The sequence below is a fragment of the Sinohyriopsis cumingii genome, chromosome 6, assembly GCF_028554795.1.
Source record: "Sinohyriopsis cumingii isolate HCF-2022 chromosome 6, ASM2855479v2, whole genome shotgun sequence".
NCBI classification, from domain to species: Eukaryota; Metazoa; Mollusca; class Bivalvia; order Unionida; family Unionidae; genus Sinohyriopsis; species Sinohyriopsis cumingii.
In genome coordinates this window covers 112,179,224-112,198,140 of record NC_142966.1, presented here as the reverse complement: position 1 = coordinate 112,198,140, position 18,917 = coordinate 112,179,224, and the positions used below count along the sequence as shown (strand labels likewise).

The 18,917-nt window shown below is 35.8% G+C and overlaps 1 protein-coding gene across 4 annotated transcripts in view; it reads left to right on the top strand.

Moving 5' to 3' along the window:
- Window positions 1-18,917, top strand: part of LOC149797731 (uncharacterized) — a 119,406-nt gene that overhangs the window by 87,369 nt on the left and 13,120 nt on the right. For all 4 annotated transcript variants that reach the window (XM_089962675.1, XM_089962673.1, XM_089962674.1 and 1 more), the window contains 4 exons: window positions 6,184-6,285; window positions 11,590-11,752; window positions 13,014-13,196; window positions 17,680-17,804. In XM_089962675.1, coding sequence (XP_089818801.1) covers window positions 6,184-6,285; window positions 11,590-11,752; window positions 13,014-13,196; window positions 17,680-17,804 — 573 coding nt within the window. The remainder of the gene's footprint in view (window positions 1-6,183; window positions 6,286-11,589; window positions 11,753-13,013; window positions 13,197-17,679; window positions 17,805-18,917) is intronic.

Below are 18,917 nucleotides of genomic sequence, written 5' to 3'. Positions count from 1 at the left end.
TGTCCATTCTTCTAGAACACTTGTTTCTGTACAATATTCCCTAGATATTTTTGTATTTCAAGCAGATTTGGTTTGCATTTTGATATTGATATTGATGTGACCTTGTCTGAGTTCACTTGTCAGCTTGATATTGATGTGACCTTGTCAGAGTTCACTTTTCAGCATGATATTGATGTTACCTTGATCAAGTTCACTTGTCATCTTGATATGGATGTGACTTTGGCCAAGTACACTTGTCAGCTTGATATTGATATGACCTGGGCAGAGTTCACTTGTCAGCATATTATTGTGACCTTGGCCAAGTTCTCTTGTCAGTTTAATATTGATGTGACTTGGCTGAGTTCACTTGTCAGCTTTGATTTTGATGTGACCTTGGTCAAGTTCACATGTCAACTACTTATTTATGTGATGTTGACTGAGTTCACTTGTCAGCTTGATATTGATGTGACCTTGGCCGAGTTCACTTTTCAGCATGATTTGATGTGACCTTGGCAGAGTTCACTTGTCATCTTGATATTGATATGACCTTTGCAGAGTTCACTTGTCAGCATGATATTGTTGTGACCTTGGCCAAGTTCACTTGTCAGTTTGATATTGATGTGACCTTGGCTGAGTTCACTTGTCAGCATGATATTGTTGTGACCTTGGCCATGTTCACTTGTCAGATTGATAATGATGTGACCTTGGCTGAGTTCACTAGCCAGCTCGATATTGATATGATCTTGGCCGAGTTCACTTTTCAGCATGATTTGATGTGACCTTGGCAGAGTTCACTTGTCAATATTTTGCAATGCCCTTTTATGGAGTTAAAGCCCCTGATTGCCAAACCTATCCACCTTCTGTGCATGATAGCTCCCTTTATTACTTTCGTAAAACATATTTTGAATTCTGATTGATTGGACAGGTCACACATGCTCAGCAGTAATATAATGTATTCTTTTCTTCATGATGATTCAGCTCCACATTTAGGTACATTGCTATATTGGGCTTTGAAATATAGGTGTTGGCATCTGCCTAACATCAGCCAATGTATTACTCCACAGCTCAGTAAAACAGTGTATTGAACTCAACAATACCCTGTCATTGTTTGGAATTCTCATTGGATCTCTGCCCATTTTTATTGGCAGCTTGATATTGGCAGAATTTGATCATCAGCTTTCTACATCATTGTTTTTCAGTGTTAGCTCTCCTATTAATGGTTTTAACCATTTGTTATGCAGCTTAATACTGGTGAGATCAGAGCTGAATCAAGATTGTTGCATCCTACTAAATCCTTCTCATTCCTGCCAACTTTTGTCTCTCCATATTTGCAGTTCAAAGAAATTCACTGATTTAACCGTAACTGAGATTGGTTGGCAATATTACTGAGTTAGATTTTTCAGTTTGCTTCATCCCCTTTTGACAGAGTTATGGCCCTTGATTTTTTGATTCGCTGACATGCCATTAAGCCTGTTCATTCATGCATTCATGCATACCTTTCTGGATAATAACTCCCATAATTCACAGTGGATTTCAAGAAAATATGTTTTGCATATATTTCCTTGAAGAAACAAATAGAGCAGCCTTGCTAAACAAATTAAATTAACCCCTGGAGGTTTTTGTCATTTTCACCTGAAATTCTAGTAGGAAAAACATTTTGAAAGCTATTTCTGAATACATCCTAATACATCAACTTCCAGGTATTTTCCAATAATCTAATGTCTAGCTGTGTTAGAAACGTCGTTTTTCATTGGCTATTTCACTCACGCATGAGCAGAAGGGTAAAAGTTGGGAGTTTTTTGGGTTTTTTTTGCTTATCAGACTCGTCATTTTCATATCGAGACAACTCTATTCCAAATGCCCATCTTATCCTATTTTTTTTTGTGCAAAGGTTCATCTGTCTGTTTACAGTTCATACCGGTCTGCCTTAGATCTAAGGACAAAAAGTCTTAAGATCTGGACACAAAATCAGATTCTGACCATGAACATATTTTGGGTGGAAAAAAAAATCAGGTCCAAAAAATGCATTTTTTCCCTCAGTATTTTATAGTGCAACTAGAAATTCCAGATTATTTGGTATCATTGTAGAGCTATAGCTGTCTACCTTTCTATAATACCACCCACTTTAGTGTATCTTACATGACCTTGAGGCTACAGAGCTCAGCAGGTGGCTACAGAGCTTGGCAGGTGGCTACTACCTCCTGCCACGTAAACTTGTCGCCAGGGGTTAATAACATTTATGATGACCACTCCATTGGCCTAGTAGTTAGAGTGTTTGCCTTGGATGCAGAAGATTGCTGGTTCGAATCCCAGCTGAGTCATACCAAAAACTTTTAAAGTTGGTTCTAGCAGATACATTTTTGTCTTTTCCGGTGGATTTATTCATATTTATTGTTATTATGTCAATCAGTAACACTTGTAGTTTTCATCAGTGTATTTTCTCTCTTGTTATTGTTATTTATTCTGCATTCATTGTTGGTTTTCTGAGTAATGCAAGTTTGCCTAATTGAACAGTTATAATGTGATTTGTGGGCAGAAACCTACAATTTTGACTAAAACCGAAACACTTCCTGCTTCATTGGCAAAACAGGGAATGGCTAGCAGTGGGAATATCTTTATAAACCACACAACCAGAAGTCACAAGCTGTACAGATGCCCGTTTGTTGGGTTGTGGGACACAGTTGCTACTGGGCTTTGTGATGGTCAGTGGCAAGTAAACAGTGCGAGAAATGCTCTTCGCATTGAAAATCTATGTGCTTGGGTGGAACACATCCAAGAAAAAGCAGTTCTTATAATGTCAGGCAATTCAGGCATAGTGACAAAATCACCAGAGCTCTCCATTATGGTTTGGGAATGTCTGTATCAAATACTGAATATACTTAGAAGTCTGACACATCATGGGCAGGTTTAGTGTCCAGGATGAGTGGCCAGCTGCTAAATAATGAGTAGATGCTGTCATTCATTATGTTTGGGGCCAACTGATGTTAGATCCATTTGTGAGGAGATGGAACAACAAACAGCACATCCCAGTCTCTCCATTCACAGACCCAGATGTATGGGATATCAGTGCTATTTCAATCAGTTGAGAGGTGCTATGGACCTGTGCCTTCCCACAGTGGTTTTGATACCAAAACTATTCCAGAAAATGAATGGCATAGCATGGAGAAAATTTCTGTTTTGCCCTTCTTTGATGTGACAGGTCCTTGGTCAGTGATCTGCTAAATCAAGCAACATACATACTGAGGAGAATTGTAGCAACACCCACATTGCTTAAGCAACCAAGTATGCAATTATTGTCCACAGAAACAACTCCTTCACACCAGGCTCATATCGGCAAACACCTTGCATGAAAAGGAGTTCTGTACTTAAGTCATTGAAGGGAAGTGGCCTATTTTTTTGGTGATATTACTCAACTCACAACCTCTGACCTCCATTTGGTTGACTTCCTTATTTTCCTCTGTGAAAAAAAACAAGTTAACCCTTACCACAATCAAGGGATACCATTCGATGATTTCAGATGTGCTTTGACAACATGGAAGAGATTATACTGGTTGCAACAAGGATATTTTTGACTTGACAAGTTTTGACAAATCAAGGTTACAGTTACTCACCTTGTACTCAAAATTGAACCTGTCCTGGGTCTTGACGTGGCTCAACTTGTTCAAATTTTAGTCCCAGTCTTCAGCTTTGCTGAAGCTTTTATCATGTACAACTTGCTTCAACTAGCAGGTTTAATGAGCTGCATGCTGAGTCAGTCAGTTCAAACTACATGCAGTTCTGTTCATAGGGTTAACGACGTATCTGGTTTTGAGTCTGAAAACAGCTTATCTATGGGCAATCAAAAAGTAACCATCTGCCATCTGGCCTTATGAACCCATCAAGAGAGGCAAAGTTACAGGACCTGTTACATGCATTTGGATGCAGCCTACAGAGAATGTCCATGGCAGCCATCAAAAGTTCTTCCTACAGTTAAGACTGGTAAGCAAGACATAACCCAACACATGCTGGCTACCTGTCTCAAGTAGGTTATTAGACAGATATTCTCTGAACTCTCACATGATCAGGTATGACTTGAGAAGATTTTGGCTCATGAAATAAATACATGTGATTTTCATGAGCCTTGCCTGATGTTTCAGTTTGAGATAAGAGTCCATCAGCTGGCATGCTCAGTCTGCTTTCTCTTGCTTCTGTTTACTTGACTTGCAAAGGATTGAGCTGAATCTTGTTGGTTGATGCCCTAACAGTTACAGTGCCATGACAGCATAATCTCAGTGCCAGGAATTGCCTTTATAACTTAAACTGTATTCACTCAAGAATTTTTTTACATGTAAGGAAAGTGCAAATACGGAATCCCACAGGGATCTCCTTAGCATGAGTATAAATGGATAATCTGTGGTTGTGCTGCCTTTATGTTATTGGAGTTCATCCTTTCAGTCATCATGTTCCTACCAGGTGAGATGGGTAGAGGTTGAATGCTGAAGTATTTCTTCACACGTGAAGACAACCTATGCTGGGGGATTCCTCCTTATGTCTGTTCTTCTAATGTTAATATGATCAGGTAATGTATTTGATGGAGAAATGAAAGCTTTTTGCTAATTCTGTTTCTCTGAAATTACATGCACAATCACAATATTCTTCCCACCCTTATCTGCAAATGTGAGCATCCTGATATAGGTTTTCCTCAAACTTAGACTGGCAAATATCTTGTATATGGGTTGCCACATATTGGGGCTGGGGAGTTAATCTGTAAGAGTTATCTCCCGTTTTTGTCTATGCAATCAAAGTAGTTTTAGAGGTTACTTCTCAAATGTTAATGTGATTGAAAAAGTATTTTAAAGAAAGGACTATATGGTAACCAATTTTCTTTCTTTGCCAGTCAATATTTTCGAATAGTTTTGTGCTCAAGTCAGTCAGTTTATTGAAAAGTTATTTCCCTTGTTACATGTTTAAATTATTCAAACGTTATTTCTCTTGTCATATATTGATATTACATAGGTAGCACAACCCTTTTTTTCATATATAAAAAACATTAAACCAAATGGATTAGTATGAAACAAAAATAAAGGTTAAGATTGTGTCAGTCTGTGACTGATTGAAATAAAAATCTAATCAGTTTAGAAATTACTCTTTTGCAAATGTTATTTTTTTAGAGTGTGGAATCGGTAATTTCTATCCTATAACAGATATTTCCTAATGCAAACTCTGACCTCAAATGCACACTTTTAATGGCAAATGCCAAACTTTGAAGCTTGGTGGGGATTTTCCAGCAGAGACTTGATCTTAATGAACAGAAAACGTAAGCAATCTGTTAATTGATGCTTCTGAATTGAAAGTAAATAGGTGTCATCCATATTGATTTTGCACCGTCATACACTGTGCAAAACTACCATTTCAGTCTCAAACTGATGTAGCTTTGCATTTCAGCCAGTTTGATATCTACATTAGGTCACAGTACCCTGTTTTGTAGAGAATTGTTAATGGTCCATATCAGTTATCTACACCAGGTCCTATACCCTGTTCTGTGGGAAATCATTACTGACCCATTTCAGCTTCAGTTTATTATCTACACCAGGTCACAGTACCCTGTTTTGTGGGGAATCATTAATGACCATTTCAGCCACAGTTTGATAGCTACAGTATTTTGCAGTACCCTGATTTGTAGAGAATCATTTATGGCCCGTATCAGTTATCTACACTTGTTACAGTACTGTGTTTTGTGGGGAATCAGTAATGGCCCATATCAGTTATCTACACCTGTTACAGTACTGTGTTTTGTGGGGAATCAGTAATGGCCCATATCAGTTATCTACACTTGTTACAGTACTGTGTTTTGTGGGGAATCATTTATGGCCCATATCAGTTATCTACACTTGTTACAGTACTGTGTTTTGGGGGGAATCAGTAATGGCCCATATCAGTTTTGAAAACAACACATTCACTAACCATGGTCTACCTAGAAATACCTCCATCTTGATTGCCAACACATCTAAAGCTTAAACATGGTGAATGTTACAAAACTGGTGTAGTTAGTTTCTTCAAGAATGTTGACCTTGTCTAAAAAAAATTTAGTCGAATGTTAAGGACAGTTGAATTAGCTGTTTTACATTGAAATATCAGACATGCATTAATAATATAGTGGTAAAATGCTTTTCACAAAGTTAACAATTTTCTTTAATGTTTTACATGCTTGCTCTTCTCTTCCAGCTGGTGTTTGGTAATGCGGGTGTGCTGCAGGGGATTTCCCCAGGTAAATGTTATGTAGAGATGTCTACAATAGACGAAGATACAGTACAAGATGCAGCAGAGGTAATTAAGAATGTACGCTTACTTATCAGTCCAAAATGATATAAATATTTCATGACTTCATCATTGATGTCATATCATATGTTGTCTGAGTGTATTGTAGTGTTATGAACTAAGGGAAATTGTACGTAATATGATATGATTGTCAAATAATGAACAATAATAATGCTGATACAGTTTAAAAAATTGCAATAACAGTCCTTGGAAAATTAAAAAGTCAGTGAAAACCTTGTGAATCGTTTGCAAATTACAACCTACACATGATCATTATGCAAGACCACTGTGGTGGCCTAGTGGTTAGAGTATCCACCTGAGATGTGGGAGGTCACTGGTTCAAACACTGGACAAGACATACCAAAGACTTATAAAAATATTACTAGCAGCTGCCTCGCTTGGCGCTCAGCATTAAGTGGTTAGTGTTGGGACTTGTCAGCCTGGTATTAGGATAATGTTAATGGGTGGGACATCATGCTACATGTCTGTGGTATAATACCCCAGTGCTAGACATCGCTATAAACTTCCACACTGCAGACATCTTGGTGATATGACTGAAAATGTTTTAAAGTTACGTTAAAAATCCAAAACACACATACACACATGATCATTACTACAATGTTCAGCACATGAAGGAACTTTCTTATACTTGAAGGAAGTTTACATTTATTCTAAAATATAGGTTGTGTGCTTTTCCTTTAAGCATTTTTAACCAACATATTTACTGTTTAATCACCCTAATATTTTATTTAATTTCCCTTTAAACACAACTCATTACCTGTTGATCAGGAATTTTCATACATTATCCTCACCATCTTGTTATGTTTTTATACTTTTGTTGCTCATTTTTTATACATAAATCTTTTTGTGTCACTGTATAGCCTTACAGTGCTGTTTGCTGTAAAATCGTCAATCAACCTACTGGCCAAATTGACTACACAGACTTGCTATCGCAGAAAACTACAAAAAAATCAAGAATTGTGTCACATCAACAGAATTTTAGTTTTCTTTATTCGGTGTCTTTGATCCTTGGTCTTTGACAAAACTTTAGTTATTCATTTAGTATTTTTTTATGGACAGTGAGGTATTTTCATCCATACATTTCTTTTTAATTACAACTGGGGCCCTGGGTGGTCTAAAGTGCTTGCCTTTACTGATCACTGCCATCTCAACTTGAGGGTAAATATTCAGTTCAGATGTAAGTTTGTCAAAAATTAAATACTCCAGTATATTCTGGTTGATCATCCATATAAATTAAAGTCAGATTCATTAGAGTACAACCTTAATTATCCAGATTGCAAAATCCATGAATTTGAGAGATTATCTTCTAAACTCATTTTTTAAAAGCTTCATTATATTCTTGACCTGTCCTTGGAAACACTTGCTGCCTTTGTCCCAAAACTCCTTTAATGTATTTGAGGGAATACTAAAGATTAAAACTTAATAAAATGTATAACTTTTAAATTCAGATGTTTTGTTGTTGTTTTTTTGTATATTTATTTTCAAAAAAGAATGAATAAATAAAGAAATAAAATTGTTTGGATCAAGTGATGCATGACACAGGTAGTTACCAAATGGAGTACCACCCTATTGCTGTATTAGCATGGAGGCAATCTACAGATGTAACAAACCTTTTAGAGAGTGATAGGTGTAAGGTGAGGTTGTTTGCATTCACAAAGCATAGTAGAGGGAGGGTTGGCATACATCTATGGTACTTTCATGTACTGCAGCTGAAATTTCTTTGGATATTGTATTTGTGAAAATTGTACATGATCTAAGCACACAGCTAACCAAAATAGCTCCTCCCTTGAGCTTGAAACATCAACCCGAATTAGTCTAAAATACACTATCTTTAGCACTTGTTAAAATAAGGAAAAGTGGCCAATGTGGGTATGTGAGAAAGCATGCCAATAGCTTTCAATGGGTCTGTGGTTAGTACTGGAGTTTTTGCCATTAGTTGTTAGCTTAATCATTATGATTTTTCTCACGGAATTGCAGTTTACACTTGTTTGGATTACGCTTTTCCACTGCATTCAGACAAAAACAAAAATAAAGCAAGAAAAATTATGTTTGTAATTTATATCATCATTTTAACTCCACTCCTTATAAAAGATTGAGAATATTTTAAAAAGAAAGACTGCTGTGTAAGAATAACATAAGAGCTAATTTTTGCCCTTCATAGGCCTATGTGCACTTTCCCATTCCTCTGTTTATAGCAGCTATATGACCCATTTCAAAGAAAACAGACGGGTTTCTTTAATTTTAAACTTTTCCTCTTAGATTCGTTTTATTGATAATTTATCAGTGGATAATTTTGTACTTTTAAAGAAAATGACACCAGATATTATGATAAATGGACTTTTACAAGTTCTGGATGAAATTTCTTAAAGCAGATGGGTCTTTTTAAACTTCAGAACATGTCCAGTCAGAAAAAGGACAATGCAGCTTTAGAAATTTTTAAAGAAGAGTATGAGAGTGATGAGATAAAGCACTCAGACTGAGGACAGAATCTGTGGACTTTAAGCAAAAGTTATAGACATGTAGACTAGTTAATGTGAGTGTTGAATCTAAATAATTTATCAGTATGTTTTGTGCTTGTGTTCTGGTTCTAATCCATTGGTACCAAATATTCGGACCTGCAGATCCAGGTTAGTAGTAAAAAATAAACTACATTTTACACACTGTGACATGTAATATTTTACCTATGATGTCATAGCACTAACGAAGTAGGGGTACTAATGTTAGTAACAGTAATATATAAATTACACATTTTATGCTCAGATTATACTTGTTTGCAATGTATATTTGTAAAAATTACATTTGTATATCTTGCAGGGTTTACAAGTATGGCTATACAGGTCATCATGTATATCCTATCTTGCACTGGAAAATGGCATTCAGCCTATTAAAAATTTTTTTATATTAAATGTGAAAAGCAAAATTTGGCAAACTTTGAGCATCTAAAAGTGCTATGGATGATTTACAAAAATAATTTAAAAATCTGCTCATTATTGTACAATTTACCTTTGAAGTCCAGGTGAGCTAGCAGTTTTTTGGTAAGTGCACATCTGTAGTAAGGACAAGCTGTATACCCTATACCCCAAATTTCACCCATCAGTCATACACCAAAATGAGGGGAATTAAAAGTTCTTTTAACAATACCTCCGGCATTGAAGGTCTTTTTTAAATATCGGGGATAACCAGTGAGAGAATCCAAAGAAATTCTTTTTTTCTTAAAAAATCTAACTGTTGGCAAATTTGTCTGAAGCAGCCATTAATGGGAAAAGGTATAAGTGGCCTTTGTAGACAGGTGACATCTGGAGGCAAGTTTAGCTCTCAAACTTGGTTCATAACAAATTTATATAATATGAACAAAATAGCATTAGCATTATTATTAATAGGCTTAGCATTATTATTATTATTGTATATGTATTATTTGCAGTATTGGTATACTACCAAGATACATGTATTTAGTAATTTAGCAAAAAGGAAAAATAACAAAATTGAATCAGATAAGTTCCATGACAGGATACCATATCTTCATTTGTTTCATATTTTGCTTGCCACTTCCAGGAGGTGTTATCTTCTCTCATGTACAGAAATAACTGTGCACATTTATCAGTACTTGACTGCTTGATGTCTAATGTCTTATAAAACCCTAATGATAGTTTAAATACACCCCGAACAAATCAATGAAACTACAACTGTGTACATGCACTCATCTCTCTCTCTCTCTCTCCCTCTATCTCTCTTTCTCTCTTGACATCTTAACCGCGATTTTGAAACACCTGACTGATGTTTGGTTTAAGTAGGCATGAAAAACAGGTGTTCGCACTTTAAACAATTGATGGTTTTAAAAATTGCTCAGACTCACTGAGATCAAAAAGACAGTTTTGTTTGCGACCTTTGATGATTAGGGGATGAAAAGAAGCTTCCTGGGGCTCTTGTTTGCAACCTTTGATGATTAGGGAATGAAAAGAAGCTTCCTGGGGCTCTTGTTTGCAACCTTTGATGATTAGGGAAAGAAAAGAAGTTTCCTGGGGCTTGTGTTTGCAACCTTTGATGATTAGGGAATGAAAAGAAGCTTCCTGGGGCTCTTGTTTGCAACCTTTGATGATTAGGGAATGAAAAGAAGCTTCCTGGGGCTCGTGTTTGCAACCTTTGATGACTAGGGAATGAAAAGAAGCTTCCTGGGGCTCTTGCTTGCAACCTTTGATGATTAGGGAATGAAAAGAAGCTTCCTGGGGTTCTTGTTTGCAAGCTTTGATGATTAGGGAATGAAAAGAAGCTATTGATGGTAGCACTTAAACCATAAGAGATATCACATGTTCATTGTACTTCTGTTCAGAGATTATTGTTTTCTCATTGGAGATAGCTTTTATTCAAAAGTTTAAAATAACAACAGATTCAATCCTCTCCAGTAAGAGAAAAAACCACCTTGCTTCCAAAGCTGACATGTTGACAACCTTTGAGTTTCTCTGGATGACCGTAAATACAGTTGAAATATTAAAGTTTTCAACATCAATTGACATAATATACCTTTGTATATACCATGCCGTGCTCATAACTAAAATGTGGTCTAATTTGCATGCTGTATCCACACTGCCAATATGCTCCAATGACCATACAAGGCAGGGTCATTTTGGATTCAAGGCAACTTTCATATGAAGCTTAAAATTTAGAAGAACTAGGTCAATGTTGATTTTCATCACTTTTCAGTTTAATGGAGTTATGGCCCCTGTTTGACTACTTTCCCTACAATTTTGTTTCTGCTCATTAACTTTGATTGGATTGAACTGATGGGATTGAAATAAATTTGGTACAAGACCTAAAGGGTTTTGCAAATTAAGATTTTTTTACCAACCCACAGGATCACCAAAAAATAAAATTTGAAAGATTCTTGTTCAATTTCACTGATCTTGGCTAACATGATGTGGAAGTCAGATTTATTTTTCATTATTGTGAACTCTAAACAATAACTGTATCACAACCACTTTTGAACTTTTATTATAATGGGTATTATACAGTGGATTAGTATGCTTGGTTTTAGTGATCCATGGGCAAAATCACAAACAACAGGATAGTGGATTATCATTCATTTTAAGTCCTGGGTAACTAGGTCAAATTTGATTTGTTTCTCTCACCTTTTTCCCAAAATATTTTATGGAATTATAACCCACGTTTGACTTGAGATTCCCTGGCATTCTGTTCAGAAAAATCTGAATATGAAGTAACAAAATAAATTTCCAAATTAAAATTAAGTTGCACTGATTTTTATGTTTCAAAGATGATATATTTTATTTCCATTTTTAGGCAATAACAGCTCGTGGGGGAGTGTTTTTGGAAGCCCCAGTTGTGGGGAGTAGAGTACCTGCCCTGGAGGGGCAACTAGTCATTCTCGCAGCAGGCGACAGGAAACTATACGATGACTGCTACTCCTGTTTTGAAGCTTTAGGAAAGAAGTCTTTGTATTTAGGTATGAATATTTCATCATTGTTGTTGTTGTGGGGTTTAATGCCATTTTTCAGTACACGATAGGCTATACATGGCGGCCAGTATTAATGGTGGAGGAAGAACCCAGGAAAACCCCGGAAAAAACCATCAACCCACAAGAAGATACTGGCAAGCTTTGTCACATACCCACATTGGTTGAATCCGAGACTAGAACCAGTGCAGACAGAGGTGAGATGACAGTGATCCATAACGGAGAGTGCTTTAGACCACTCGGCCACTTGGGGCCCCTTATTTCATCATAAAAGAGATGTTGAGTGGAAGGACATAGAGACATTGTGCTCTCCTACTCCTTTGTAAAATGCTGAAGTTCACAGTGGGAGTATGAGCCTTCCAATCCTTTATTTGGGTAATCAATCTTTTATTACCAAAACAAAAGGATTTTTAAAAAATACAATAGTTCCCCAGTTTTAAAAAAAAATGTGTCAAAAGGATTTTTTAAAAACTTCATTCAATTTTATATACATTACAAACTTCAGAGAAAAGATTAACAGAGAGAGCACAGGTAGTAAGGTCGTAAAAAATGTGTGTGTGTGTGTGTGAGAGAGACAGACAGACAGAGAATATGTCCCATATAATTATAAAATTATCTCACTAAGAGGTCTTGATTTGTATTGGGTCCATGTCTATAAGTCTTGCATACATTCATTTAGTTTGAATTTCTTGTATTAAATTATTCCACAATATCATATAAACATATGTAGTTGAACCCATATTCAGATCCTTTGATGAAGCAAATATGCACTTTTGAGTTGATAAACATTATCAAATTTACGAGGGGAAAAAACACCTTGGGTAGTATTTGCCTCTCATGACACAATAAGTTTAGACTGCCTTTCTGTTGAGTTCTTTCATGTCATGAGCTCTGTAATTGTATTGTAAACCAGACTGCATCATTGTTGATCCAACATTAAAGTTATCTTTCAGAATCGGAGTTCATATGCAGTTAACTTTGAATAGCTTTGTTAACCATATTTATTGCTGTTTTTTTCTTGTCTTGTTTTTGTTTCAGTTCTATAATATACTTTATGTTGCTAAAGCTATATGCTGTAACATCTAAATGAACTGTGCTAAATGTATGTGGGTTTTAATGGCACATTAATCACTTCTCAGTCATTCATTTAATTCTTTTATTTTCTAATCAGTGGATTTTCAAGTAAAGTCATTCTTGCTGACATTGACTTATGACATAGAAGTAAATACTGCCCCAATATTTGTCTCTTCAGGTTCAGATGTTGGAGCGGCCATGAGGATGAAGCTAATAATCAACATGATCATGGGAACAGTTATGGCAAGTCTGGCAGAGGGAATGGCCATGGCTGAGAAAGTTGGCCTAGACCAGGAAGATATTGCTGAAGTTTTGTCCCTTGGCTCACTCTCCTGTCCTACTGTCATTCATAAAAGTCAAGGTAGCCTGAAAATACCAAATGTCAACAGTGTATTTTACCATTTTTGTTTTGATATAATTCATTATGAACTGTGAGTGGTAAACCCTGATTGCTAGCACATTACAGTCCTCATTATTCATTCTACTTATTTATGGTTCATGCAACCTTGAAAAACCCTTAGTGATTTCTCTCAAATTTTGACACAGAATTTTCTTTATTGCATTTTTTAAAGGGGGGATTTTCTGTGAAAGTGGGTGGATGGAAGTGGGTTTTTTAAAATATGAAAACAATATTTCTGAATAGATCCCCTATAGTATGTTTAAACAAATGTATATTCTTAAAAGCTTTCAGTGAATAGCAATAAAACTTTATCTTAGTTAACATAACAGGGTTTCCACGCTACTGGGAAATTGAGAAAAAGTCGGGATAAATGATTTTAAAAAATTCCCGACCATGAAAAGTTCTTCCATTTTGCAAATATTGATGAAACTCGGGGGGGAAAATCCAGGAATTTTCCCCCACTACTTGACGCCTGAAACAATTATGTAATTGAGTCGTCACTGAACTGATCTTGAGTTAAATTTATCAAGTTATAACCAGAATATTAGGAGGTTGCAGTATGGACCAGTTGGGTGCTTGCCATAAACATTTGTTGAGACAATCCAAATGCTCAGTGGATTAGATTCATCTAGTAGACTTTTTGTTTCACAGACGGCTCGATATCCATATCTTTTTATGTGGGAGGTATGAAATCCAGTCTAGCATCACAAGAGGCCAACATGGTGGTGTTAAAGCATAGCCACTTAGCAGTTAGAAAACTTGAACGTTGTTAAATCGAGTTACACCTGCATAAAATCTATATGAAAATTATTTATTTTCTCAGAAATTGCAAGTATTAAAGTCTTATAAAAATGGTAATAACAGCTTCCTCGCTTGGTACTCAGCATTGAGAGGTTAGTGTTGGGACTGGTCGGCCAGGTGTCAGGATAATGTGACTGGGTGGGACATCATGCTACATGTCTGCGGCATAATGCCCCAGTGCTAGATATCACTATAGACTGTCACACTGTAGACATCATAGCGATATGACTGAAAAATTGTTAAAGCTACATTCAAAATCCAAATCATACACACACGCACAAGTATTAAAATCATTATGTCATTAATCTGCTGAAAGACAATAAAACTAATGCATTGATGAAATTTGAGCTGGTACTAGTGATTTCAGTTGCTAATCGCACGAGCATACAGAATCTCACAACTGTTATTTTCAAATATTGTAGAAAAAAAAATGAAAGTCGTATGCTGGTTGTAATAAAAATACAAAAACGAAAGAGCACAAATTATCTTTATTCTGAGACCAACTTCGGAGTTTTGTTGTATCATGTGACTACCACATTGTCATGTGCTCTCTCATGCAGGGAGCATACAAAGCAGAGAACCAGACTACTCTGCTTGATGAATCAGACTGGCCAAGTTTCTTGTAGTTGTTCTCAAAATAAATATGTTGAGAATTATATGTTCATTCTGGTTTTTACAAAAGGTATCAGACTTTCATATAATATAATTGAAATTTTGTACAACAACATTAAAAAGGAGTTTGTTGTTGATATCATGTGACTATTGGACTTCCGATGTCATTATTTGAGATGTGAAGTCATGTGACTATTAACACAAATGGTGAGTACGAGGTCAGGTTTCATCTATGCTGAGTTTCGTCTAGTCTGTCAGCAGATTAAAGACATGACGATTACAATACTTGCCATTTTTGAGAAAATAAATAATGTTCCTATTGATTTCATGCAGGTATAAGTCGATATAACATAGCTTAAATTTGCTAGGCCCGCTGGTAAGCTATCTTACAGTGGCAGCAGATTCCAGATTTGTTATATGTATTTGCTCTGAACCCACACTCCATCCAAAATGTCTAAATATGAAAAATTGGGTTGGAATATTTAGAGGAAATCCAAATTATAACAATTTCGAACCTCTAAGCTGAACTTTGGTGCGAAGCTATTACACAGTGACATGTAGCTTGAAGCATTGGTTTCAGATCTTAAATGGAATGCAGGAGAAATGGGAAATTGTCGTCCCTTTTATTATATATTAAGAAACGATAAGAACCCATGTGTCAGTACAAGTTTGGGGACTGGTTTGTTGAACTACAAGAAGACAAGTTGATTTTACAGAAAATTCAGTCCTTGTTTATACAGCAATATGTAATTTTGAAGGTCTTTTGTCAAAATTCAAATCAACACTTTTGTAAATGTCTTTAAATGATGGAATTTTTAACCAAATCATCTTAAGGAGTTTAGGTTGGTTGAAAAATCTTGTTTGAGATTTTATTGGCACACATAAATTTAGGGTTTATCTTTTTTGGTTAAGATAAGATTCTAATACTTTGCATTTATTGGGGTTTTTTTTCATTCTGTGATAGGAAATGTTTTCTTAAAATAACATGCACATATATTGCTTTGAATTCTTTAGAATTAAAGGTTTGAAAGGAAACAACATAATTTATGCTCATTATGATGTAGCAACATAATGCAGGTCAGCAAGGCAAAGTTAGAATTTTTATTCTGTACATTGAAATGGCTTTAAATGCCAATTTATAGGAATATAATCAGATTTGTTTTGGGTGACTCATTTTGTGGTTTTGTACATGATCATCTTTTCTGACATATGTTAGGAGAGTCTTGAAAGAGAAACATATATATATATATATATATATATATATATATATATACACACACACATATATATTAGTGTTATCCTGACCTAATATCGATTTTTGTTAAATGCTTGTGAAAATGTTTCATCAAAAATGTGGTAGGGGCATATAGATACCAGCACTGTTATAAAGCATTCATGTCACTGCAACAGATTTGTATGTCCCAAATGCAAATATTGGAAGGGGAGATTTTGTTTTGCTGCTGTCAATATATGAATTTGTACAATCCAAATCCATTTTAGCATGATGGTCACAAATAGATGACCCGGGATTTGCAGCAGTTTTTAAAGTTTTTGGATTTAGATTTTTGTAACTAAACCTTCTTTGCACAAGAAAACTTTCTGAGATAGAGAAATGAAATGTATCCTGATTAGTTTTTCACACCACTGTAGCCAAATTTCTTTTTTTTCTCCAAAAGCAATTATGTCTTCTGGATTTAGGCTTTTTCTACATAAAATCTTGTTTAAATGATTGGCAAAAAAAAAATACCACTTGAGGTGGAGAAATTATAAATTTCATATTCATGTAGATGATCATACTTAGAATTTTAGGGCAGTAAAAAAACATTTCAGTAAATTATTCAACTTTCTGAATTTCAACTTTTATTACAAAAACCTTGTTAGCAGAGTTGAACAAAAACCACTTGAGGTAGTCAAATGAAACTATGTAATCATACATTCCATTCCAACCATTATGCTTTTGGTGAAATCATTACTATCTTTTTCACCAAATTATGTCTTACACTTCCCTATATATGGATTATGCTTTTCTGGTACATTGAAAGTTAAAATAAAATAAATAGTTATGTTTGTCATTTATATTAAAATCTTTTTAATTCCATACATCTTACAAATTTGAGTATTGTGTGAGAATAGCCTAAGAACTACTTTATCGAGCATAGATCTACATGTAATTTCCTAATATTCTGTTTATAGCAACTGTTAATGACCCATTTCCAAAAAAAACATAAGGGTTTCTTTAATTTGAAGCTATGCCTTGCAGATTCATTATATTGATATTCAAGTTTGGCAGCAAACCAGTCTCTGCTTTTAAAGAAAATGGTGCCATATATTTAGTGAATGGGCTTTTATGATTTGACTTGAGGATGAAAATTCTTAGAGCAGATGGGTCTTTTTAAACAAAAACCAAAAACAAATCAACACCGCTTTTCAAATTTATAAAAAAAAAGAATACATGGGTTGAGCACATTGCCATGCAGAATTTATGGACCTCATGATGATTTGGCATAAGTTAGACACGTAGACTAGTTAAAATGAGTGTTGAATTTTTCAGTATGTTTTGAGTTGTATTCTGTTTCTAGTTTACATGGAATTTGCTCATTTTTGCCAAGTATTTAGACCTGCAGATCCAGGTTAGTAGTAAAAATAAACATGTACAATTTTAGCTTCAGTATCGTAGCCTCAAAGATGTAGATGTAGTAATATTGGTACTAGTAATATATAGATTACACCTCCTTCCCCCAGTATTTGCAAAACTGGCACATATACCTCTCGGGGTTGGAATGTGATGTATGCATGTTTATATACGTATGCAGATGACTTGATTTTATTTCTTTGTGTTAGATTTTGATCCCATTTATAGCAATTTTTCAGATTTTTCATAATTTTATAATATTTTGGACATTGACTTTCTGATCATTAGAGCACTCTACACTATTACAGCAGATGGGGCAGGCATATTTACAAACACAATTCTAGTTAATTATTTTGCCTTATACAGGATGTAAAGTTTTATGTGATTTATTTTTTCCAGCTATTTTAAACCAGAAATATGATCCACATTTCCCATTACAACATCAACAGAAAGATCTTCGCCTCGCACTACAACTTGGAGATAAAGTGGAACAACCGCTCTATGTGGCAGCAGCAGCTAATGAAGTAAGATTTTGCATACCATAGCCAGCAGTGTTTTCATGTAATCAGGCCTATTCTGTATCCCATAGCCTATGGTGTGTGGATGTAATCAGGCCTTTTTTGCATCCTTAGCCTGTGGTGTGTGGATGTAATCAGGCCTAATTTGCATCCCTTAGCCTGTGGTGTGTTGATGTTATCAGACCTATTTTGCATCCTTAGCCTGTGGTGTGTGGATGTAATCAGGCCTCATTTGCATCCCTTAGCCTGTGGTGTGTGGATGTAATCAGGCCTATTTTGCATCCCTTAGCCTGTGGTGTGTGGATGTTATCAGGCCTTTTTTGCATCCTTAGCCTGTGGTGTGTGGATGTAATCATGCCTAATTTGCATCCCTTAGCCTGTGGTGTGTTGATGTTATCAGACCTATTTTGCATCCTTAGCCTGTGGTGTGTGGATGTAATCATACCTAATTTGCATCCCTTAGCCTGTGGTGTGTGGATGTTATCAGACCTATTTTGCATCCCTAGCCTGTGGTGTGTGGATGTAACCAGGCCTAATTTGCATCCCTTAGCCTGTGGTGTGTGGATGTAATCAGGCCTAATTTGCATCCCTTAGCCTGTGGTGTGTGGATGTTATCAGGCCTTTTTTGCATCCTTAGCCAGTGGTGTGTGGATGTAATCAGGCCTATTTTGCATCCCTTAGCCTGTGGTGTGTGGATGTAATCAGGCCTAATTTGCATCCCTGAGCCTGTGGAGTGTGGATGTTATCAGGTCTTTTTTGCATCCTTAGCCTGTGGTGTGTGGATGTAATCAGGCCTATTTTGCATCCCTTAGCCTGTGGTGTGTGGATGTTATCAGGCCTATTTTGTATCCCTTAGCCTGTGGTGTGTGGATTACAAAATGGATAATTATTTCTTGGGGATTTTGATTTGGAACTACTGTGAAAGCCATAAGAAGAGGTTCAAGTGAATCTGATATTGCTTGCCTTCCTTAAATAACTTGTTTGTGACCAGTTGACTAAGCAGCCTTCCAAAGTATTGTTAGAACATATTATATGGACCGCTCTGGTAGCTTGAGTGGTTAAAGTGTCCACCTTGGATGTGGGTTTGAACCCAGGCTGAGTCATATAAGAGAATAACAA